Consider the following 26,289-nt stretch of genomic DNA (forward strand, 5'->3'; position numbering starts at 1 on the left):
CTGACTCTGGGGAATCTGGTCTCGTCTCTTCAAACAAGCTTTCAAGACACAAATCAGTGTATTCCCAGTCTGAAGTTGCTGATTCTGGTGAAAACGACCTGTTTCTTGAAAAGTCAACATCATAACCACAATACTGAGACCTGAACTGTGGAACAGGTGAGTCAGGAGAGAGGGGCCTACATTCATCTTGAGATGCAATGGATTCAGGGGACCGTGGTCTTAACTCAGTGATCCAACAGTCAAGGGAGGCCTGAGTGTACTCTTCATCTGATGATAATGATTCAGGTGAAACAGCCCTGAATTCCACTGTTTTCTCTGTAAAGGCAGAATCTGCTTGTTTTACGTGGCCAATGCCTCTCACAACATCTGCATATGTAAAAGATTTTGTGACTGCAGAAGGTCTGAGCATAGTTAGAGGTACACTACTCTGTTCAGCTTCAACATGTGATGTGAATGAATCTGGTGAGTCTGGTCTGTTTTCATCAAACAACTCCTCAAGGCAATATCCAGAGTACTCGAGGTCTGACATTGTTGACAGAGGTGATGAGGGTCTACTTTCAGAGTATTGTAAATAATAGTTACAATGTTGATTCTTCAGGTGGGCAAATGTCATGTGAGGAGACACACAATGCTGCCCATCTGATGCCACAGACTCTGGGGAGGATGGTCTAAAGTCTGCCAACCAGCCCTGAAGCAATGAAAAATCAAAATCGGAAGATACAGAATCTGGAGACAAGGGCCTGCTATGAAACAACCTTTCAAGTTCGCAGTCCGATAGAACTGACTCTGGGGAATCTGGTCTCGTCTCTTCAAACAAGCTTTCAAGACACAAATCAGTGTATTCCCAGTCTGAAGTTGCTGATTCTGGTGAAAACGACCTGTTTCTTGAAAAGTCAACATCATAACCACAATACTGAGACCTGAACTGTGGAACAGGTGAGTCAGGAGAGAGGGGCCTACATTCATCTTGAGATGCAATGGATTCAGGGGACCGTGGTCTTAACTCAGTGATCCAACAGTCAAGGGAGGCCTGAGTGTACTCTTCATCTGATGATAATGATTCAGGTGAAACAGCCCTGAATTCCACTGTTTTCTCTGTAAAGGCAGAATCTGCTTGTTTTACGTGGCCAATGCCTCTCACAACATCTGCATATGTAAAAGATTTTGTGACTGCAGAAGGTCTGAGCATAGTTAGAGGTACACTACTCTGTTCAGCTTCAACATGTGATGTGAATGAATCTGGTGAGTCTGGTCTGTTTTCATCAAACAACTCCTCAAGGCAATATCCAGAGTACTCGAGGTCTGACATTGTTGACAGAGGTGATGAGGGTCTACTTTCAGAGTATTGTAAATAATAGTTACAATGTTGATTCTTCAGGTGGGCAAATGTCATGTGAGGAGACACACAATGCTGCCCATCTGATGCCACAGACTCTGGGGAGGATGGTCTAAAGTCTGCCAACCAGCCCTGAAGCAATGAAAAATCAAAATCGGAAGATACAGAATCTGGAGACAAGGGCCTGCTATGAAACAACCTTTCAAGTTCGCAGTCCGATAGAACTGACTCTGGGGAATCTGGTCTCGTCTCTTCAAACAAGCTTTCAAGACACAAATCAGTGTATTCCCAGTCTGAAGTTGCTGATTCTGGTGAAAACGACCTGTTTCTTGAAAAGTCAACATCATAACCACAATACTGAGACCTGAACTGTGGAACAGGTGAGTCAGGAGAGAGGGGCCTACATTCATCTTGAGATGCAATGGATTCAGGGGACCGTGGTCTTAACTCAGTGATCCAACAGTCAAGGGAGGCCTGAGTGTACTCTTCATCTGATGATAATGATTCAGGTGAAACAGCCCTGAATTCCACTGTTTTCTCTGTAAAGGCAGAATCTGCTTGTTTTACGTGGCCAATGCCTCTCACAACATCTGCATATGTAAAAGATTTTGTGACTGCAGAAGGTCTGAGCATAGTTAGAGGTACACTACTCTGTTCAGCTTCAACATGTGATGTGAATGAATCTGGTGAGTCTGGTCTGTTTTCATCAAACAACTCCTCAAGGCAATATCCAGAGTACTCGAGGTCTGACATTGTTGACAGAGGTGATGAGGGTCTACTTTCAGAGTATTGTAAATAATAGTTACAATGTTGATTCTTCAGGTGGGCAAATGTCATGTGAGGAGACACACAATGCTGCCCATCTGATGCCACAGACTCTGGGGAGGATGGTCTAAAGTCTGCCAACCAGCCCTGAAGCAATGAAAAATCAAAATCGGAAGATACAGAATCTGGAGACAAGGGCCTGCTATGAAACAACCTTTCAAGTTCGCAGTCCGATAGAACTGACTCTGGGGAATCTGGTCTCGTCTCTTCAAACAAGCTTTCAAGACACAAATCAGTGTATTCCCAGTCTGAAGTTGCTGATTCTGGTGAAAACGACCTGTTTCTTGAAAAGTCAACATCATAACCACAATACTGAGACCTGAACTGTGGAACAGGTGAGTCAGGAGAGAGGGGCCTACATTCATCTTGAGATGCAATGGATTCAGGGGACCGTGGTCTTAACTCAGTGATCCAACAGTCAAGGGAGGCCTGAGTGTACTCTTCATCTGATGATAATGATTCAGGTGAAACAGCCCTGAATTCCACTGTTTTCTCTGTAAAGGCAGAATCTGCTTGTTTTACGTGGCCAATGCCTCTCACAACATCTGCATATGTAAAAGATTTTGTGACTGCAGAAGGTCTGAGCATAGTTAGAGGTACACTACTCTGTTCAGCTTCAACATGTGATGTGAATGAATCTGGTGAGTCTGGTCTGTTTTCATCAAACAACTCCTCAAGGCAATATCCAGAGTACTCGAGGTCTGACATTGTTGACAGAGGTGATGAGGGTCTACTTTCAGAGTATTGTAAATAATAGTTACAATGTTGATTCTTCAGGTGGGCAAATGTCATGTGAGGAGACACACAATGCTGCCCATCTGATGCCACAGACTCTGGGGAGGATGGTCTAAAGTCTGCCAACCAGCCCTGAAGCAATGAAAAATCAAAATCGGAAGATACAGAATCTGGAGACAAGGGCCTGCTATGAAACAACCTTTCAAGTTCGCAGTCCGATAGAACTGACTCTGGGGAATCTGGTCTCGTCTCTTCAAACAAGCTTTCAAGACACAAATCAGTGTATTCCCAGTCTGAAGTTGCTGATTCTGGTGAAAACGACCTGTTTCTTGAAAAGTCAACATCATAACCACAATACTGAGACCTGAACTGTGGAACAGGTGAGTCAGGAGAGAGGGGCCTACATTCATCTTGAGATGCAATGGATTCAGGGGACCGTGGTCTTAACTCAGTGATCCAACAGTCAAGGGAGGCCTGAGTGTACTCTTCATCTGATGATAATGATTCAGGTGAAACAGCCCTGAATTCCACTGTTTTCTCTGTAAAGGCAGAATCTGCTTGTTTTACGTGGCCAATGCCTCTCACAACATCTGCATATGTAAAAGATTTTGTGACTGCAGAAGGTCTGAGCATAGTTAGAGGTACACTACTCTGTTCAGCTTCAACATGTGATGTGAATGAATCTGGTGAGTCTGGTCTGTTTTCATCAAACAACTCCTCAAGGCAATATCCAGAGTACTCGAGGTCTGACATTGTTGACAGAGGTGATGAGGGTCTACTTTCAGAGTATTGTAAATAATAGTTACAATGTTGATTCTTCAGGTGGGCAAATGTCATGTGAGGAGACACACAATGCTGCCCATCTGATGCCACAGACTCTGGGGAGGATGGTCTAAAGTCTGCCAACCAGCCCTGAAGCAATGAAAAATCAAAATCGGAAGATACAGAATCTGGAGACAAGGGCCTGCTATGAAACAACCTTTCAAGTTCGCAGTCCGATAGAACTGACTCTGGGGAATCTGGTCTCGTCTCTTCAAACAAGCTTTCAAGACACAAATCAGTGTATTCCCAGTCTGAAGTTGCTGATTCTGGTGAAAACGACCTGTTTCTTGAAAAGTCAACATCATAACCACAATACTGAGACCTGAACTGTGGAACAGGTGAGTCAGGAGAGAGGGGCCTACATTCATCTTGAGATGCAATGGATTCAGGGGACCGTGGTCTTAACTCAGTGATCCAACAGTCAAGGGAGGCCTGAGTGTACTCTTCATCTGATGATAATGATTCAGGTGAAACAGCCCTGAATTCCACTGTTTTCTCTGTAAAGGCAGAATCTGCTTGTTTTACGTGGCCAATGCCTCTCACAACATCTGCATATGTAAAAGATTTTGTGACTGCAGAAGGTCTGAGCATAGTTAGAGGTACACTACTCTGTTCAGCTTCAACATGTGATGTGAATGAATCTGGTGAGTCTGGTCTGTTTTCATCAAACAACTCCTCAAGGCAATATCCAGAGTACTCGAGGTCTGACATTGTTGACAGAGGTGATGAGGGTCTACTTTCAGAGTATTGTAAATAATAGTTACAATGTTGATTCTTCAGGTGGGCAAATGTCATGTGAGGAGACACACAATGCTGCCCATCTGATGCCACAGACTCTGGGGAGGATGGTCTAAAGTCTGCCAACCAGCCCTGAAGCAATGAAAAATCAAAATCGGAAGATACAGAATCTGGAGACAAGGGCCTGCTATGAAACAACCTTTCAAGTTCGCAGTCCGATAGAACTGACTCTGGGGAATCTGGTCTCGTCTCTTCAAACAAGCTTTCAAGACACAAATCAGTGTATTCCCAGTCTGAAGTTGCTGATTCTGGTGAAAACGACCTGTTTCTTGAAAAGTCAACATCATAACCACAATACTGAGACCTGAACTGTGGAACAGGTGAGTCAGGAGAGAGGGGCCTACATTCATCTTGAGATGCAATGGATTCAGGGGACCGTGGTCTTAACTCAGTGATCCAACAGTCAAGGGAGGCCTGAGTGTACTCTTCATCTGATGATAATGATTCAGGTGAAACAGCCCTGAATTCCACTGTTTTCTCTGTAAAGGCAGAATCTGCTTGTTTTACGTGGCCAATGCCTCTCACAACATCTGCATATGTAAAAGATTTTGTGACTGCAGAAGGTCTGAGCATAGTTAGAGGTACACTACTCTGTTCAGCTTCAACATGTGATGTGAATGAATCTGGTGAGTCTGGTCTGTTTTCATCAAACAACTCCTCAAGGCAATATCCAGAGTACTCGAGGTCTGACATTGTTGACAGAGGTGATGAGGGTCTACTTTCAGAGTATTGTAAATAATAGTTACAATGTTGATTCTTCAGGTGGGCAAATGTCATGTGAGGAGACACACAATGCTGCCCATCTGATGCCACAGACTCTGGGGAGGATGGTCTAAAGTCTGCCAACCAGCCCTGAAGCAATGAAAAATCAAAATCGGAAGATACAGAATCTGGAGACAAGGGCCTGCTATGAAACAACCTTTCAAGTTCGCAGTCCGATAGAACTGACTCTGGGGAATCTGGTCTCGTCTCTTCAAACAAGCTTTCAAGACACAAATCAGTGTATTCCCAGTCTGAAGTTGCTGATTCTGGTGAAAACGACCTGTTTCTTGAAAAGTCAACATCATAACCACAATACTGAGACCTGAACTGTGGAACAGGTGAGTCAGGAGAGAGGGGCCTACATTCATCTTGAGATGCAATGGATTCAGGGGACCGTGGTCTTAACTCAGTGATCCAACAGTCAAGGGAGGCCTGAGTGTACTCTTCATCTGATGATAATGATTCAGGTGAAACAGCCCTGAATTCCACTGTTTTCTCTGTAAAGGCAGAATCTGCTTGTTTTACGTGGCCAATGCCTCTCACAACATCTGCATATGTAAAAGATTTTGTGACTGCAGAAGGTCTGAGCATAGTTAGAGGTACACTACTCTGTTCAGCTTCAACATGTGATGTGAATGAATCTGGTGAGTCTGGTCTGTTTTCATCAAACAACTCCTCAAGGCAATATCCAGAGTACTCGAGGTCTGACATTGTTGACAGAGGTGATGAGGGTCTACTTTCAGAGTATTGTAAATAATAGTTACAATGTTGATTCTTCAGGTGGGCAAATGTCATGTGAGGAGACACACAATGCTGCCCATCTGATGCCACAGACTCTGGGGAGGATGGTCTAAAGTCTGCCAACCAGCCCTGAAGCAATGAAAAATCAAAATCGGAAGATACAGAATCTGGAGACAAGGGCCTGCTATGAAACAACCTTTCAAGTTCGCAGTCCGATAGAACTGACTCTGGGGAATCTGGTCTCGTCTCTTCAAACAAGCTTTCAAGACACAAATCAGTGTATTCCCAGTCTGAAGTTGCTGATTCTGGTGAAAACGACCTGTTTCTTGAAAAGTCAACATCATAACCACAATACTGAGACCTGAACTGTGGAACAGGTGAGTCAGGAGAGAGGGGCCTACATTCATCTTGAGATGCAATGGATTCAGGGGACCGTGGTCTTAACTCAGTGATCCAACAGTCAAGGGAGGCCTGAGTGTACTCTTCATCTGATTCAGGTGAAACAGCCCTGAATTCCACTGTTTTCTCTGTAAAGGCAGAATCTGCTTGTTTTACGTGGCCAATGCCTCTCACAACATCTGCATATGTAAAAGATTTTGTGACTGCAGAAGGTCTGAGCATAGTTAGAGGTACACTACTCTGTTCAGCTTCAACATGTGATGTGAATGAATCTGGTGAGTCTGGTCTGTTTTCATCAAACAACTCCTCAAGGCAATATCCAGAGTACTCGAGGTCTGACATTGTTGACAGAGGTGATGAGGGTCTACTTTCAGAGTATTGTAAATAATAGTTACAATGTTGATTCTTCAGGTGGGCAAATGTCATGTGAGGAGACACACAATGCTGCCCATCTGATGCCACAGACCCTGGGGAGGATGGTCTAAAGTCTGCCAACCAGCCCTGAAGCAATGAAAAATCAAAATCGGAAGATACAGAATCTGGAGACAAGGGCCTGCTATGAAACAACCTTTCAAGTTCGCAGTCCGATAGAACTGACTCTGGGGAATCTGGTCTCGTCTCTTCAAACAAGCTTTCAAGACACAAATCAGTGTATTCCCAGTCTGAAGTTGCTGATTCTGGTGAAAACGACCTGTTTCTTGAAAAGTCAACATCATAACCACAATACTGAGACCTGAACTGTGGAACAGGTGAGTCAGGAGAGAGGGGCCTACATTCATCTTGAGATGCAATGGATTCAGGGGACCGTGGTCTTAACTCAGTGATCCAACAGTCAAGGGAGGCCTGAGTGTACTCTTCATCTGATGATAATGATTCAGGTGAAACAGCCCTGAATTCCACTGTTTTCTCTGTAAAGGCAGAATCTGCTTGTTTTACGTGGCCAATGCCTCTCACAACATCTGCATATGTAAAAGATTTTGTGACTGCAGAAGGTCTGAGCATAGTTAGAGGTACACTACTCTGTTCAGCTTCAACATGTGATGTGAATGAATCTGGTGAGTCTGGTCTGTTTTCATCAAACAACTCCTCAAGGCAATATCCAGAGTACTCGAGGTCTGACATTGTTGACAGAGGTGATGAGGGTCTACTTTCAGAGTATTGTAAATAATAGTTACAATGTTGATTCTTCAGGTGGGCAAATGTCATGTGAGGAGACACACAATGCTGCCCATCTGATGCCACAGACTCTGGGGAGGATGGTCTAAAGTCTGCCAACCAGCCCTGAAGCAATGAAAAATCAAAATCGGAAGATACAGAATCTGGAGACAAGGGCCTGCTATGAAACAACCTTTCAAGTTCGCAGTCCGATAGAACTGACTCTGGGGAATCTGGTCTCGTCTCTTCAAACAAGCTTTCAAGACACAAATCAGTGTATTCCCAGTCTGAAGTTGCTGATTCTGGTGAAAACGACCTGTTTCTTGAAAGGTCAACATCATAACCACAATACTGAGACCTGAACTGTGGAACAGGTGAGTCAGGAGAGAGGGGCCTACATTCATCTTGAGATGCAATGGATTCAGGGGACCGTGGTCTTAACTCAGTGATCCAACAGTCAAGGGAGGCCTGAGTGTACTCTTCATCTGATGATAATGATTCAGGTGAAACAGCCCTGAATTCCACTGTTTTCTCTGTAAAGGCAGAATCTGCTTGTTTTACGTGGCCAATGCCTCTCACAACATCTGCATATGTAAAAGATTTTGTGACTGCAGAAGGTCTGAGCATAGTTAGAGGTACACTACTCTGTTCAGCTTCAACATGTGATGTGAATGAATCTGGTGAGTCTGGTCTGTTTTCATCAAACAACTCCTCAAGGCAATATCCAGAGTACTCGAGGTCTGACATTGTTGACAGAGGTGATGAGGGTCTACTTTCAGAGTATTGTAAATAATAGTTACAATGTTGATTCTTCAGGTGGGCAAATGTCATGTGAGGAGACACACAATGCTGCCCATCTGATGCCACAGACTCTGGGGAGGATGGTCTAAAGTCTGCCAACCAGCCCTGAAGCAATGAAAAATCAAAATCGGAAGATACAGAATCTGGAGACAAGGGCCTGCTATGAAACAACCTTTCAAGTTCGCAGTCCGATAGAACTGACTCTGGGGAATCTGGTCTCGTCTCTTCAAACAAGCTTTCAAGACACAAATCAGTGTATTCCCAGTCTGAAGTTGCTGATTCTGGTGAAAACGACCTGTTTCTTGAAAGGTCAACATCATAACCACAATACTGAGACCTGAACTGTGGAACAGGTGAGTCAGGAGAGAGGGGCCTACATTCATCTTGAGATGCAATGGATTCAGGGGACCGTGGTCTTAACTCAGTGATCCAACAGTCAAGGGAGGCCTGAGTGTACTCTTCATCTGATGATAATGATTCAGGTGAAACAGCCCTGAATTCCACTGTTTTCTCTGTAAAGGCAGAATCTGCTTGTTTTACGTGGCCAATGCCTCTCACAACATCTGCATATGTAAAAGATTTTGTGACTGCAGAAGGTCTGAGCATAGTTAGAGGTACACTACTCTGTTCAGCTTCAACATGTGATGTGAATGAATCTGGTGAGTCTGGTCTGTTTTCATCAAACAACTCCTCAAGGCAATATCCAGAGTACTCGAGGTCTGACATTGTTGACAGAGGTGATGAGGGTCTACTTTCAGAGTATTGTAAATAATAGTTACAATGTTGATTCTTCAGGTGGGCAAATGTCATGTGAGGAGACACACAATGCTGCCCATCTGATGCCACAGACTCTGGGGAGGATGGTCTAAAGTCTGCCAACCAGCCCTGAAGCAATGAAAAATCAAAATCGGAAGATACAGAATCTGGAGACAAGGGCCTGCTATGAAACAACCTTTCAAGTTCGCAGTCCGATAGAACTGACTCTGGGGAATCTGGTCTCGTCTCTTCAAACAAGCTTTCAAGACACAAATCAGTGTATTCCCAGTCTGAAGTTGCTGATTCTGGTGAAAACGACCTGTTTCTTGAAAAGTCAACATCATAACCACAATACTGAGACCTGAACTGTGGAACAGGTGAGTCAGGAGAGAGGGGCCTACATTCATCTTGAGATGCAATGGATTCAGGGGACCGTGGTCTTAACTCAGTGATCCAACAGTCAAGGGAGGCCTGAGTGTACTCTTCATCTGATGATAATGATTCAGGTGAAACAGCCCTGAATTCCACTGTTTTCTCTGTAAAGGCAGAATCTGCTTGTTTTACGTGGCCAATGCCTCTCACAACATCTGCATATGTAAAAGATTTTGTGACTGCAGAAGGTCTGAGCATAGTTAGAGGTACACTACTCTGTTCAGCTTCAACATGTGATGTGAATGAATCTGGTGAGTCTGGTCTGTTTTCATCAAACAACTCCTCAAGGCAATATCCAGAGTACTCGAGGTCTGACATTGTTGACAGAGGTGATGAGGGTCTACTTTCAGAGTATTGTAAATAATAGTTACAATGTTGATTCTTCAGGTGGGCAAATGTCATGTGAGGAGACACACAATGCTGCCCATCTGATGCCACAGACTCTGGGGAGGATGGTCTAAAGTCTGCCAACCAGCCCTGAAGCAATGAAAAATCAAAATCGGAAGATACAGAATCTGGAGACAAGGGCCTGCTATGAAACAACCTTTCAAGTTCGCAGTCCGATAGAACTGACTCTGGGGAATCTGGTCTCGTCTCTTCAAACAAGCTTTCAAGACACAAATCAGTGTATTCCCAGTCTGAAGTTGCTGATTCTGGTGAAAACGACCTGTTTCTTGAAAAGTCAACATCATAACCACAATACTGAGACCTGAACTGTGGAACAGGTGAGTCAGGAGAGAGGGGCCTACATTCATCTTGAGATGCAATGGATTCAGGGGACCGTGGTCTTAACTCAGTGATCCAACAGTCAAGGGAGGCCTGAGTGTACTCTTCATCTGATGATAATGATTCAGGTGAAACAGCCCTGAATTCCACTGTTTTCTCTGTAAAGGCAGAATCTGCTTGTTTTACGTGGCCAATGCCTCTCACAACATCTGCATATGTAAAAGATTTTGTGACTGCAGAAGGTCTGAGCATAGTTAGAGGTACACTACTCTGTTCAGCTTCAACATGTGATGTGAATGAATCTGGTGAGTCTGGTCTGTTTTCATCAAACAACTCCTCAAGGCAATATCCAGAGTACTCGAGGTCTGACATTGTTGACAGAGGTGATGAGGGTCTACTTTCAGAGTACTGTAAATAATAGTTACAATGTTGATTCTTCAGGTGGGCAAATGTCATGTGAGGAGACACACAATGCTGCCCATCTGATGCCACAGATTCTGGGGAGGATGGTCTAAAGTCTGCCAACCAGCCCTGAAGCAATGAAAAATCAAAATCGGAAGATACAGAATCTGGAGACAAGGGCCTGCTATGAAACAACCTTTCAAGTTCGCAGTCCGATAGAACTGACTCTGGGGAATCTGGTCTCGTCTCTTCAAACAAGCTTTCAAGACACAAATCAGTGTATTCCCAGTCTGAAGTTGCTGATTCTGGTGAAAACGACCTGTTTCTTGAAAAGTCAACATCATAACCACAATACTGAGACCTGAACTGTGGAACAGGTGAGTCAGGAGAGAGGGGCCTACATTCATCTTGAGATGCAATGGATTCAGGGGACCGTGGTCTTAACTCAGTGATCCAACAGTCAAGGGAGGCCTGAGTGTACTCTTCATCTGATGATAATGATTCAGGTGAAACAGCCCTGAATTCCACTGTTTTCCCTGTAAAGGCAGAATCTGCTTGTTTTACGTGGCCAATGCCTCTCACAACATCTGCATATGTAAAAGATTTTGTGACTGCAGAAGGTCTGAGCATAGTTAGAGGTACACTACTCTGTTCAGCTTCAACATGTGATGTGAATGAATCTGGTGAGTCTGGTCTGTTTTCATCAAACAACTCCTCAAGGCAATATCCAGAGTACTCGAGGTCTGACATTGTTGACAGAGGTGATGAGGGTCTACTTTCAGAGTATTGTAAATAATAGTTACAATGTTGATTCTTCAGGTGGGCAAATGTCATGTGAGGAGACACACAATGCTGCCCATCTGATGCCACAGACCCTGGGGAGGATGGTCTAAAGTCTGCCAACCAGCCCTGAAGCAATGAAAAATCAAAATCGGAAGATACAGAATCTGGAGACAAGGGCCTGCTATGAAACAACCTTTCAAGTTCGCAGTCCGATAGAACTGACTCTGGGGAATCTGGTCTCGTCTCTTCAAACAAGCTTTCAAGACACAAATCAGTGTATTCCCAGTCTGAAGTTGCTGATTCTGGTGAAAACGACCTGTTTCTTGAAAAGTCAACATCATAACCACAATACTGAGACCTGAACTGTGGAACAGGTGAGTCAGGAGAGAGGGGCCTACATTCATCTTGAGATGCAATGGATTCAGGGGACCGTGGTCTTAACTCAGTGATCCAACAGTCAAGGGAGGCCTGAGTGTACTCTTCATCTGATGATAATGATTCAGGTGAAACAGCCCTGAATTCCACTGTTTTCTCTGTAAAGGCAGAATCTGCTTGTTTTACGTGGCCAATGCCTCTCACAACATCTGCATATGTAAAAGATTTTGTGACTGCAGAAGGTCTGAGCATAGTTAGAGGTACACTACTCTGTTCAGCTTCAACATGTGATGTGAATGAATCTGGTGAGTCTGGTCTGTTTTCATCAAACAACTCCTCAAGGCAATATCCAGAGTACTCGAGGTCTGACATTGTTGACAGAGGTGATGAGGGTCTACTTTCAGAGTACTGTAAATAATAGTTACAATGTTGATTCTTCAGGTGGGCAAATGTCATGTGAGGAGACACACAATGCTGCCCATCTGATGCCACAGATTCTGGGGAGGATGGTCTAAAGTCTGCCAACCAGCCCTGAAGCAATGAAAAATCAAAATCGGAAGATACAGAATCTGGAGACAAGGGCCTGCTATGAAACAACCTTTCAAGTTCGCAGTCCGATAGAACTGACTCTGGGGAATCTGGTCTCGTCTCTTCAAACAAGCTTTCAAGACACAAATCAGTGTATTCCCAGTCTGAAGTTGCTGATTCTGGTGAAAACGACCTGTTTCTTGAAAAGTCAACATCATAACCACAATACTGAGACCTGAACTGTGGAACAGGTGAGTCAGGAGAGAGGGGCCTACATTCATCTTGAGATGCAATGGATTCAGGGGACCGTGGTCTTAACTCAGTGATCCAACAGTCAAGGGAGGCCTGAGTGTACTCTTCATCTGATGATAATGATTCAGGTGAAACAGCCCTGAATTCCACTGTTTTCCCTGTAAAGGCAGAATCTGCTTGTTTTACGTGGCCAATGCCTCTCACAACATCTGCATATGTAAAAGATTTTGTGACTGCAGAAGGTCTGAGCATAGTTAGAGGTACACTACTCTGTTCAGCTTCAACATGTGATGTGAATGAATCTGGTGAGTCTGGTCTGTTTTCATCAAACAACTCCTCAAGGCAATATCCAGAGTACTCGAGGTCTGACATTGTTGACAGAGGTGATGAGGGTCTACTTTCAGAGTATTGTAAATAATAGTTACAATGTTGATTCTTCAGGTGGGCAAATGTCATGTGAGGAGACACACAATGCTGCCCATCTGATGCCACAGACCCTGGGGAGGATGGTCTAAAGTCTGCCAACCAGCCCTGAAGCAATGAAAAATCAAAATCGGAAGATACAGAATCTGGAGACAAGGGCCTGCTATGAAACAACCTTTCAAGTTCGCAGTCCGATAGAACTGACTCTGGGGAATCTGGTCTCGTCTCTTCAAACAAGCTTTCAAGACACAAATCAGTGTATTCCCAGTCTGAAGTTGCTGATTCTGGTGAAAACGACCTGTTTCTTGAAAAGTCAACATCATAACCACAATACTGAGACCTGAACTGTGGAACAGGTGAGTCAGGAGAGAGGGGCCTACATTCATCTTGAGATGCAATGGATTCAGGGGACCGTGGTCTTAACTCAGTGATCCAACAGTCAAGGGAGGCCTGAGTGTACTCTTCATCTGATGATAATGATTCAGGTGAAACAGCCCTGAATTCCACTGTTTTCTCTGTAAAGGCAGAATCTGCTTGTTTTACGTGGCCAATGCCTCTCACAACATCTGCATATGTAAAAGATTTTGTGACTGCAGAAGGTCTGAGCATAGTTAGAGGTACACTACTCTGTTCAGCTTCAACATGTGATGTGAATGAATCTGGTGAGTCTGGTCTGTTTTCATCAAACAACTCCTCAAGGCAATATCCAGAGTACTCGAGGTCTGACATTGTTGACAGAGGTGATGAGGGTCTACTTTCAGAGTATTGTAAATAATAGTTACAATGTTGATTCTTCAGGTGGGCAAATGTCATGTGAGGAGACACACAATGCTGCCCATCTGATGCCACAGACTCTGGGGAGGATGGTCTAAAGTCTGCCAACCAGCCCTGAAGCAATGAAAAATCAAAATCGGAAGATACAGAATCTGGAGACAAGGGCCTGCTATGAAACAACCTTTCAAGTTCGCAGTCCGATAGAACTGACTCTGGGGAATCTGGTCTCGTCTCTTCAAACAAGCTTTCAAGACACAAATCAGTGTATTCCCAGTCTGAAGTTGCTGATTCTGGTGAAAACGACCTGTTTCTTGAAAAGTCAACATCATAACCACAATACTGAGACCTGAACTGTGGAACAGGTGAGTCAGGAGAGAGGGGCCTACATTCATCTTGAGATGCAATGGATTCAGGGGACCGTGGTCTTAACTCAGTGATCCAACAGTCAAGGGAGGCCTGAGTGTACTCTTCATCTGATTCAGGTGAAACAGCCCTGAATTCCACTGTTTTCTCTGTAAAGGCAGAATCTGCTTGTTTTACGTGGCCAATGCCTCTCACAACATCTGCATATGTAAAAGATTTTGTGACTGCAGAAGGTCTGAGCATAGTTAGAGGTACACTACTCTGTTCAGCTTCAACATGTGATGTGAATGAATCTGGTGAGTCTGGTCTGTTTTCATCAAACAACTCCTCAAGGCAATATCCAGAGTACTCGAGGTCTGACATTGTTGACAGAGGTGATGAGGGTCTACTTTCAGAGTATTGTAAATAATAGTTACAATGTTGATTCTTCAGGTGGGCAAATGTCATGTGAGGAGACACACAATGCTGCCCATCTGATGCCACAGACTCTGGGGAGGATGGTCTAAAGTCTGCCAACCAGCCCTGAAGCAATGAAAAATCAAAATCGGAAGATACAGAATCTGGAGACAAGGGCCTGCTATGAAACAACCTTTCAAGTTCGCAGTCCGATAGAACTGACTCTGGGGAATCTGGTCTCGTCTCTTCAAACAAGCTTTCAAGACACAAATCAGTGTATTCCCAGTCTGAAGTTGCTGATTCTGGTGAAAACGACCTGTTTCTTGAAAGGTCAACATCATAACCACAATACTGAGACCTGAACTGTGGAACAGGTGAGTCAGGAGAGAGGGGCCTACATTCATCTTGAGATGCAATGGATTCAGGGGACCGTGGTCTTAACTCAGTGATCCAACAGTCAAGGGAGGCCTGAGTGTACTCTTCATCTGATGATAATGATTCAGGTGAAACAGCCCTGAATTCCACTGTTTTCTCTGTAAAGGCAGAATCTGCTTGTTTTACGTGGCCAATGCCTCTCACAACATCTGCATATGTAAAAGATTTTGTGACTGCAGAAGGTCTGAGCATAGTTAGAGGTACACTACTCTGTTCAGCTTCAACATGTGATGTGAATGAATCTGGTGAGTCTGGTCTGTTTTCATCAAACAACTCCTCAAGGCAATATCCAGAGTACTCGAGGTCTGACATTGTTGACAGAGGTGATGAGGGTCTACTTTCAGAGTATTGTAAATAATAGTTACAATGTTGATTCTTCAGGTGGGCAAATGTCATGTGAGGAGACACACAATGCTGCCCATCTGATGCCACAGACTCTGGGGAGGATGGTCTAAAGTCTGCCAACCAGCCCTGAAGCAATGAAAAATCAAAATCGGAAGATACAGAATCTGGAGACAAGGGCCTGCTATGAAACAACCTTTCAAGTTCGCAGTCCGATAGAACTGACTCTGGGGAATCTGGTCTCGTCTCTTCAAACAAGCTTTCAAGACACAAATCAGTGTATTCCCAGTCTGAAGTTGCTGATTCTGGTGAAAACGACCTGTTTCTTGAAAGGTCAACATCATAACCACAATACTGAGACCTGAACTGTGGAACAGGTGAGTCAGGAGAGAGGGGCCTACATTCATCTTGAGATGCAATGGATTCAGGGGACCGTGGTCTTAACTCAGTGATCCAACAGTCAAGGGAGGCCTGAGTGTACTCTTCATCTGATGATAATGATTCAGGTGAAACAGCCCTGAATTCCACTGTTTTCTCTGTAAAGGCAGAATCTGCTTGTTTTACGTGGCCAATGCCTCTCACAACATCTGCATATGTAAAAGATTTTGTGACTGCAGAAGGTCTGAGCATAGTTAGAGGTACACTACTCTGTTCAGCTTCAACATGTGATGTGAATGAATCTGGTGAGTCTGGTCTGTTTTCATCAAACAACTCCTCAAGGCAATATCCAGAGTACTCGAGGTCTGACATTGTTGACAGAGGTGATGAGGGTCTACTTTCAGAGTATTGTAAATAATAGTTACAATGTTGATTCTTCAGGTGGGCAAATGTCATGTGAGGAGACACACAATGCTGCCCATCTGATGCCACAGACTCTGGGGAGGATGGTCTAAAGTCTGCCAACCAGCCCTGAAGCAATGAAAAATCAAAATCGGAAGATACAGAATCTGGAGACAAGGGCCTGCTATGAAACAACCTTTCAAGTTCGCAGTCCGATAGAACTGACTCTGGGGAATCTGGTCTCGTCTCTTCAAACAAGCTTTCAAGACACAAATCAGTGTATTCCCAGTCTGAAGTTGCTGATTCTGGTGAAAACGACCTGTTTCTTGAAAAGTCAACATCATAACCACAATACTGAGACCTGAACTGTGGAACAGGTGAGTCAGGAGAGAGGGGCCTACATTCATCTTGAGATGCAATGGATTCAGGGGACCGTGGTCTTAACTCAGTGATCCAACAATCAAGGGAGGCCTGAGTGTACTCTTCATATGATGATAATGATTCAGGTGAAACAGCCCTGAATTCCACTGTTTTCTCTGTAAAGGCAGAATCTGCTTGTTTTACGTGGCCAATGCCTCTCACAACATCTGCATATGTAAAAGATTTTGTGACTGCAGAAGGTCTGAGCATAGTTAGAGGTATACTACTCTGTTCAGCATCAGCGTGTGATGTTAATAGATCTGGTGATTCCAAGGATGCCAGGGATCCAGGAGATTGTGGTTCTACCTTTTCTATTCCATACTCACATAAGGTCTGACTGTACTCTGCATTAGTAGTTTCGGCACCAACATCTACTTTGGCAGATGTCAGAGACATCAGTTCTGGAAATTCCAATATGTATTTTGGTCTTTCCACGAAGTTGAAGACCATTGGCAGTCTATTGCATGTGCGGCAAGTATCTAAATATGGCCTGGGATATTCAACACTTGAAAAAGATTTTTTGGCCGGCGATTGTTTCATCAAATACAACTGTATGGAGTCTTGTCTATGAGGGCAGGAGAGGGGAATTGGTGAATCATGTGATAGAAATTTATCGTCACAAATTGATTCAGGAGAAGTAGGTCTTTTCTCATCAAGCATTTCCCCATGAAAACATCTAGAATACTCAACTTCTGATATCATTGACAGTGGGGATGAAGGTGTACTTCTACAGTTTTGCAAATAATGTTTTGGCTGCGCACAAGTGTAATCAGGAGAGATATATCCCACAGACTCTGGGGAGTATGGCCTAAAGTCTGTCAACCAGTCCTCAATATTTGAGGTTCCTGATTCTGGTGACAAGGGCCTGTAATTAAACGACCGTTCAAATTCAAACTTTGTTTGAACAGACTCTGGTGAATCTGGTCTGTTCTCCTCTAACTTACTTTCCAGACATAAATCAGAGTACACCCCATCTGAGGCCAGTGATACATGCAAGGAGGACCTCTTTCCCAATAAGTCCAGATAATATTCACCAAATTGAGTTCTGAATTGAGGAATTGGTGAGTCAGGAGAGAGGGGTCTATACTCATCTATTGATATCATGGATTCAGGGGACCATGGTCTTATCTGTGAATAGCATTCATGCAAAAATGAGAAACTGTCCTCAGGTAATAGTGATTCAGGAGTCAATGGCCTGTGCTGGTTCAAATCTTCATCTGACTTTCCTGATGATGGTATATATTTAGTAGATTGTGGTCTTAACTCAGAGAACCAGTACTCAAGGAAAGACTGAGTGCAATCATTCTCTGACTTTGGGGATACAGATGATAGAGGTCTGAATTGAAATGGCTTGTCTTTTCTACCTGAACACCCTGAACGTTCAACATGGGTACCTTGCACAACTTCTGCATATGTAAAAGGTTTTGGAACGGAAACAGGCCTAGTTGGAGGTAAACAACTCTGTTGAGCTTCAACATGTGATGTAAATGAATCCGGTGAATCTGGCCTGTTTTCATTGAACAACTCCTCAAGGCAATATCTAGAGTATTCAAGGTCTGACAGAGGTGACAAGGGTGTAGTTCTAGAATATTGCAAATAATAATCACATTTTAGATGCCTGCATTGGGAAACTGTCATATCCAGGGAGAAATGCTCCTCAATTGATGTCACAGACTTTGGGGAGGATGGTCGAACCTGTGCCAAACATTCCTGAAGGAGAGAAAAATCTAAATCTGAAGATAATGATTCTGGTGACAAAGGTCTGTCTTTCCATAGATCTTTCTGGGAACCTTTGGATATTAAAGGCTCAAGGACATCCAATTTGCTATCCTCTGCTAATTCCTCACAATCCTCACAATATGCTGAACTATAAAGAGCTGATACCACTGATTGAGGTGATGGTGGATTTCCTCCTGAATATAGTAAATAATAATCACAATGTTGACTCCTGAGTTGGGCTCGGGTTGGTTCAGAGAGCAAGAGTTCAAGGAATGAGAAACTGCACTGAGACATCTGGGATTCTGGTGAAGATGATCTGTCATCCCAATCTGACATTGCTGATGCAGCAGAACAGGACCTGTTCCAAGTAAACGGGTCCTTGGAGTTGTCACCATTTGAATGTACAGGTGTTGAAGGACTACTTCCATTTAAATAGTGGTCACATTGTTCAGAAATGAACTTTGCAACAGGAACAGTATATTTATGTTCACTCACTGAAGCCACTAATTTTGGTGACACAGACCTGTTTTCCATGTGATGTTGTATTGAAGGTCTGTGTTTATCTGCCAATGTCTCATAGTGAAAGAATCCCGAAATATATGTTGGTATGTGTAACATGTTTGAGTCTGGTGAATCTGGTCGATTCTCAGCAGAAACGTCTTCTACACATACATCTGAATACTCTATATCTGATATCACAGATTCTGGTGAAGATGATCTGCATGACAAAATGGAAGACTGACTGTCTAAAGTGCCTAAATGTCTAAAGTGAGGTATAGGAGAGTCAGGAGACAGGGGTCTATATTCATAAAGTGATGCTATGGACTGGGGTGAATCTACTCTTTCCTCTTGGCACATTCCTTCAAGACAGTAACCAGAATAATCCCAGTCTGAGGTTAATGAAATAGTTGAAATAGAAGCTGACCTATTTCCTGAGAAGAGCAAGTAATAATCACACCATTGGTTTCCATATTGGGGAATTGGTGAGTCTGGAGAAAGGGGTTTGTTGTCATCAAATGACACAACAGATGCCAGAGAAGTTGGCCTCATGTCAGTAAACAAGTGGTCTAAATGTGGAAGACTTCCATCATATGAGTACAGTGAATCAGGGGAGAGTGGTCTATACTCTGGAAAAGAGGAAAATTGGACCAACTCCCAATTTGTTTCAATTTCACTGTCTGAATTAACAAATTCCATAGAACTACCCAATGAATCTTGTTTGCAGGAATGATAATATTCCATTTCCAAGAATACAGATTCTGGGGAATCTGGTCTTTCTTGTGCAAAAAGTTCCTCTAGACATACATCTGAGTACTCCAGGTCTGAATGGATTGACTCAATTGAGGATGATCTGTGAGAACACACAGATACTGAATATTCTGGTAATGATGGCCCATACTGTGGAATGGGGGAGTCTGGGGAGAGACGTGCATATAGGTTAATAGATGTAACTGAGTCAGGCGAAGATGCTCTAGTATTAGGAAACAGATCTTCAAGCCAAAACTCATCACAGTCTATATCTGATGTCATAGGTGAGGATGCTCTGTCCTCTCCCTGTATCACTACACATTCAGGTATAGGTGGACTATACTCAGGTACTGGAGAATCAGGTGACAGTGACCTGTACTCATTCATAGACTCATAGGACTCAGGTGAATCAGAACAAAGGTAATCAGAGAACACTAAGGGGGAGCGTGAACTTTCCACACTGTCCAAGCCTTCCAATCCAAACACTGGCTTTTCATAGTCATATATATCTGATTGATAAGGAGGTACTTTATTTTCAATGACAGTAGACATTAAACTGAAAGAGTCTGGAGATAAAACCCTCTTTTGCCCCAGAGGAGAGTCAGGTGACATTGCCCTATAATCACTAAGCGACATCACAGATTCAGGGGATGATAGTCTAGCTATAGGGTCAGTTACCATCCATGCTTGTACAGGGGAGAAACCCCTTTCATAAACAGGTGAAAATGAGCCACACCCCTTTTCAGATGCCAATGAATCTGAGGTAAAAGGCCTGTATCCTATAAAACTGGATTGTAGTGTTAAATCTTCTTCAGGTGACTGCGGTGTGAGTTGGGTGATGGGCACGAAAAGGCTAGAAGTGACAGCCTTAGGCTCAGAGATGTAGGATGTCTTTGCCCTGACTATTATACAGTCACTGTCTGGACTAATAGAATAGAAACTAGGGCGCCTATCAGTTGAGTCACTGGCCATCTGAGCAGGGCCACTGGTCAGACAATGTGGCAAAATGTTCCTTTGTACATTCATTTGAATGGGTCTAGTATATTCCACCATGCTGTACTTGGCTGTAGCAATAGTGGGCTTGGTGGAGTGGACATCATATAATTTTGAAACCTCTTGAGGTTCATCAATGAAGGGCATGTTTTCTGGGTGGGCATCCCTGCGCTCTTGGGATTTTGTGTTTTCTTCCTGTTCACCTGACTTGAAGGGTTTGAGGCCCATATCCATATTTGAAACCTGAGGGGTATTGTCATGACCATACAGTACACTGTAGAAGCGGGCTGTGATCTCATCTATATGCTTCTGAGAGACCCTGCCTTTCTGATCTATGTTGTCTTCAGCCATGGCCGGAGTTGCTGGATGGTCCTCTGGTGGCAAGGTTAACTGGCTAGGGCCAGAGACTCCTCTGGCAATGGTTTTAGCTGACCTAGTGTCACCTTTGGGAGTGAGGGTAAAAGATGCGGTGGAGACATAAGAACCAAGCTGTGGTGTATCCCTAAACCCATCCCAAAGCTCATTGAAGTCTGTCTCAGCTTGGTCTGATTCAGATAGGCTCAGACCAAAGTCTCTAACAGATATAGGTGAGGATACCCTCAGAGGGTCAGGTGATTGCAACAACTCATCTTCACTGACACCTTGTTTCAGTGGTGAGGTTTGGCAGCAGTCATCTTGGACTTGGCACTCAGTGCCACCTTGCAATGACCTGGTGGAATGAACTTCAACACTGCAGTAACCTTGATGGCCTTTCACTCTGTACTGGGGGTCATACAACTGAGATGCTGGCCTCCACAGTGCCGCTTCTTTTGAGCAGGGAGGTGGACTTACTTGCTCCTCAATGTTGTCATAATTTGTAGATTCTCGTGTAATTACATCCTCTGAAGTCCACAGGTTAGGGTTCAATTCACTGTAAAACACAAATAGGTTGGGTCATAAAATGTCATTCAGCGTAAATGTCATGTTGAGGCACTAATCTAACGGGACTGAGATTTAGAGATCATTTGGAATTAATTATTTACTGTGGGATCTCAAGCTCCTCCAACAGGTCACCGTGCATGCTCTCTGAGTGGGTGTGTCCAATAGGCTCTGCCCAGGAAGGAATATCCAGTAGGGAAGCTACTGATAAGTCCTCTTCAGAAACAGCTGGGGGCGGTCTGCGGTCTGACTCCACCCTCCGCACCAGTCTGGGGCTATCTACATCCTCTTGCACTGAAGATAGGGCTACCGACACTGAAAAAACACATATACGTGTGTACACGTGTAAACACACACACACACACACACACACACACACACACACACACACACACACACACACACACACACACACACACACACACACACACACACACACACACACACACACACACACACCAAAAAAAAGTAAGTTACTATTTATTTTGCATGGCACAGCCTGTAACACTATGGTATACAGATGTTAGACTGTACCTTTAAAATGGTTGTTGGATTGAGTGTTTAGAGGTGTTAAGGAGTGAAATTTAGTGCTGATTCACTCCTTTTTTTTTTGAGCTGTAAACATGGTCACATGGGTTCTATATAGTGAACAGTATTAATCCTGTACTTAATTTTGCCATTTTCTGAATTGTTGAACACCTGTTACACTGCTCTCTATGGGCTGGAACCTTCAACTGTGTTGTAGGCCACACCTAAATCAGTGATGTCAGGGCAAGTGTTTCACTTTTGTCAGCATCAAACGCTTTGTGATCAGAAAACTGTCACCCCCAAGTAGAGATGGTAATTTGTTACCACAGACACACACCCCTATTCTTTCTCACTCCCCATCCCACTTTTTTACATTTTTCAAAATTGTGTGCGAGATGGAGACTGGCTGAAAACAGTTCATGCACTCTTTACTACCTTCACTGTGATCCAGTGTCTTCTCTATCTCCGCATAGGTTCTAGATGTTTGCTCTTGAACTGACTTGTTCATCTGGGTTTCAATGAGATGGACAATGTCCATACGATTGATCTTGGTCAGTCTCTTAATCAGACAGTCCTCTGTGGAAGGATATATAAGTCACAGAGATAGGCATTAGAGTGAAAAGCATTCAATCAACACATAAAAGAAAATGCTTAAGAAATATTTTGCACAATTTAAGAAAAAATGTCGAATTAAATCAAGTCAAAACTGTAGAATAATCTTTTTTTACAGGCAAGCTTTATTCACCTTTGTCACCAAGTAACATTGATAGAAAAGTTATTGCATCTAACTGGCGGAATACTAAAAGTGAAATGAGTGTCCATGGTAAATAAGAATGAGAATTAAATGTAAGGTTATACCTGATCTGACATCCTTGACACTGAATTTATTAATACAGGTATATATTCCAATTATTTGAAAGGTTCAAGAGCATATATGGGACAGTTTAAAGGAATACACTGACTTTTTGGGAAATTTGTTCATTGGTCAACTTACCTTTTACATGTTATGATAGGAGAACCACCAAAATCATTTATTGTGTCTCTGGTTAATATGTCTGTCCTGTGGACATGCTAATGCATTAGCATACAGTGCGTTAATTAAGTGCCATTAGGCAACTAACATTGTCTAACATAAGAAGGCAGACTTTGAGTAATTCAGAGATTTTTCCCATGGCGCAGCCGAGGGCATCACAAGGAAAATTCAGGTAAGGCAGTCAGGCAGTCAGTCAGTCAGGTAACAGTGAGATGATGCGCTTCGTCAGATGGCCTCTAGAGGGCGTTTTTGACTGTGCGATGCAGTGTTTCCCATACAGAGGCACAAAATCAAAAGTTGGTCAGTGTTTAGAAATGGATCTAAATCGATCTCTAATGCACCTGATGTGCGCATCACGTCATGTCTGTAATTTGGAGATGTACAGACAGCAGGCCAGCAGCACTGAACTCAAGCCACAGAGTTTCCCAGTGTGAAAACAAAAGTGAAACAGTTAGTAACAGGGATTTGCAGACAGTAACTCGTCTTCGCTGCCCTACAAACTTATGGTAGGTGACGTCATCTTGTGGTATTTAAGTACCGTTAGTGGAATTAGGTAACTTAACTGTGTCGCAGTGCTTCAGTGCATAGAATTGAACATGCGCTGTGGGTCTGTACAGGATCTGTGTTTGTTTTTTTCTTTTTTTGCCAATCCTCTCATCACAAAAGGGTAAGCTGACCAACAGGCCAATTTCCCCAAAAGTCAGTGTAATCCTTGAATAAATTCATGTGTGCACATGTTGTTTTTTGTCACTGAATTAATAAATTGTTCCAGTTAATGCACACACTAGCATTATTAATAGGATTAGAATGTACTAGCGAAATATAAATCAAATCCGTTAGACCAAAGGACTGTGTACCTGTGGCATGTTTGCCTTCCCGTTCAGCCCAGCGCTGTAGCAGGGCATGGCTCTGCTCTTGGAGGGAGTTGGGGTTCTCTGTTCTCACTATTTGGATCTCATCCTCATTGAATTCCAGCTCCCTTGCCAGCTCTGGAGGAGTGGAAAGACAATACAAAGGATGGAAATGTTCATGGCTCTTGCTCGTGCATGTGCTCACAGATGACCTGTGTTTGATTTGATTTTCCACACTTCTTCAAACGACAAAACTGAAAGCAGTATGTTTTCAGTACTACTGAAAACAATATTTATATGCTTTTGGTAGGCATATAAATGTTCTCATATACTCTGATTTCCTTTAGTTCTGCTCTGAAATACATAATTTCCAATTTCTAACCAGATGTTCTAGACATTACGTTTTTGTTCTGTTCGCTTAAGTTCCCTTTTCTGAGGTAGTATCATGTAGGGTAAAATGTGTTTATCAGACATCAAAAAAATAAAGCAGCTTGATAACAGGTATTTTTCATTATCATCATCATTATAAACAAACACATACTCCCTATCCCTATATCCCTATATTATATTGATTAGGTTTGAATTGAAAACTGGATTCAAAAGAAGAGATGAAAGCAGAATATGAATGCATTATTTGAGAGCTTACCAGCCCAGCTGAAGCCAAGAAGATCTGCAATGATAGCTAAGGTCTCCTCTTTTCTGTCAGCATCATCCTGCCAATCCACTAGAAATGCAGCCGGAGCCAAACATGACACTCAATCATAGTAGTTCACAATCCAAGATGTGAAACACCACTGACTATACATTTCAAAGTATTCATATTGCAGGTCCTAGTCATGTACAGGGTAAATGCAAAACAATTGCGTCCTGAAATAGCTACTGTGGCCCTTTATGTTATAGGCTGTAATATTTTGAAATTAAAGGTGGATCAGTGATGTTGACATGGATAATGACATAAGGATTGGATTTGGTGATTTGTCACTCTCAAGAGCAGCTTACTTGTTTAATTGTAGCTTACTTTTCAAGAGTAGATTATTTGGTCATAATCAGCACATTATATTGGTTAATCATAAGCATAAGCAATGACATTAATGTGTTGATTAAGCAATGTGAGTGCAAATATTAGTAAAGCTGTATTAGTAAACTACAGGATAATACAAGAAGTCTGCATCATGAGGATGCATCACAATGGGCATCAAATAGCCAGAGAAAAGGTACTTCTTAAAACACATGGCCAGTCAATCTTGAGATTGCGTATACATATATACAAATGGAAAAGAAACCTTACAACAGCCAATACACCACACACACAAAAACAATGCAGGACAAGACAAGAAAACATAAGATAACACAACACAATGCAAGACGGGACAAGACAAGACATCACAACCCATGACAAAACAACACAACAAAAAATGACTAGTGGTGGTAATGTGTCTTGAGGAAGAGAATAAAGGCCTTGCTGCCAAGGAGCAGAGAAAGGAAAGCAAAAGCCCATGTAGATCTGGGAATACCTTGCTTATGTTCTGGAGTTTGGTCATCGACGATTCTCTGCATCTGAGTTTCCACCGTGTCATCCCAGATGGGCCTGGATTCAAATACATCCTCAATCACAGAAGATGACTGCACGCCCAGCAAAGACTTGACATCAGGATCTGAGCTGTGCGAAGCTGGAATGTCATATTTGAAGATAACAGAATCTGGACTCCTGTGACCAGCACTGCTTATGTCCTCAGTATCCAATGAAGACCTAAGAGATGCTTCTCCACTCATAGAGAGTTGGTCTTTGCCTTGGGCAGAGGAGAACAGCTCAGCTGCAGGTTTCTGTTTAGCTATGATAGGAAGTCTGGAGGGGAGAAGGTTGGATGTATCTGTCGGATGATCACTGTCAGAATGACTCCTGCTGTCTTTATTGGAGGCTTTACTTGTGCCACTATCAGCCTCAGATCTAGTCATGCGCTCCACGGTTGCTGGTTCCTCCAGTTTAAATATTTGAACCTGGTCCAGCTCAGATATCTGTGAGGCTTTGACAGGCATTTTGGATTTCAAACTGTTCTCCTCTGTAGATGTGCTGCCTGGTTTCATTGTGACAAGTGGGGGTGACTCTTGATAATCTGCTTGGATGTCAGACCCTGCACAGACCCTGGAGGACTCTACTTTCATATCAGTTGAAGAGGGCATCTCAATGACTGAGCACTGCTCTTCCTCTTCTTCCTCATCCTCATCCTCATCCTCATCCTCAGGAGAGGACTCTGAGGAATCATGGCTCTGTTCTGAGTACACTGAACGGGTAACAGTAGATGTGGCTGATTGAAGGTCAGCTATGGTAGATTCTAGGTAGTCTAGTCCAAGGTTTTTGGGGCTTCCAACCTCACTCTGGAAATTGGTTAGTCTCTCCAAAGCATTGGGAGAGCCCAATTGAACATCTGTGGAGCTAC

The 26,289-nt window shown here is 43.3% G+C and overlaps 1 protein-coding gene across 1 annotated transcript in view; it reads right to left on the reverse strand.

The window, feature by feature from the left end:
• Window positions 1-26,289, reverse strand: part of ank2a (ankyrin 2a, neuronal) — an 87,517-nt gene that overhangs the window by 23,997 nt on the left and 37,231 nt on the right. The window contains exons 38-42 of the mRNA XM_071533775.1: window positions 24,498-24,564; window positions 23,858-23,989; window positions 22,403-22,543; window positions 21,575-21,754; window positions 20,725-20,964 (exon numbers count right to left, since the gene is read on the reverse strand). Coding sequence (XP_071389876.1) covers window positions 20,725-20,964; window positions 21,575-21,754; window positions 22,403-22,543; window positions 23,858-23,989; window positions 24,498-24,564 — 760 coding nt within the window. The remainder of the gene's footprint in view (window positions 1-20,724; window positions 20,965-21,574; window positions 21,755-22,402; window positions 22,544-23,857; window positions 23,990-24,497; window positions 24,565-26,289) is intronic.

Source organism: Centroberyx affinis, unplaced genomic scaffold (assembly GCF_046629955.1).
Source record: "Centroberyx affinis isolate AG114_WGS23_722 - 3 ecotype Tasmania unplaced genomic scaffold, CSIRO-AGI_Caff_v1 ptg002428l_1, whole genome shotgun sequence".
NCBI lineage: Eukaryota > Metazoa > Chordata > Actinopteri > Beryciformes > Berycidae > Centroberyx > Centroberyx affinis.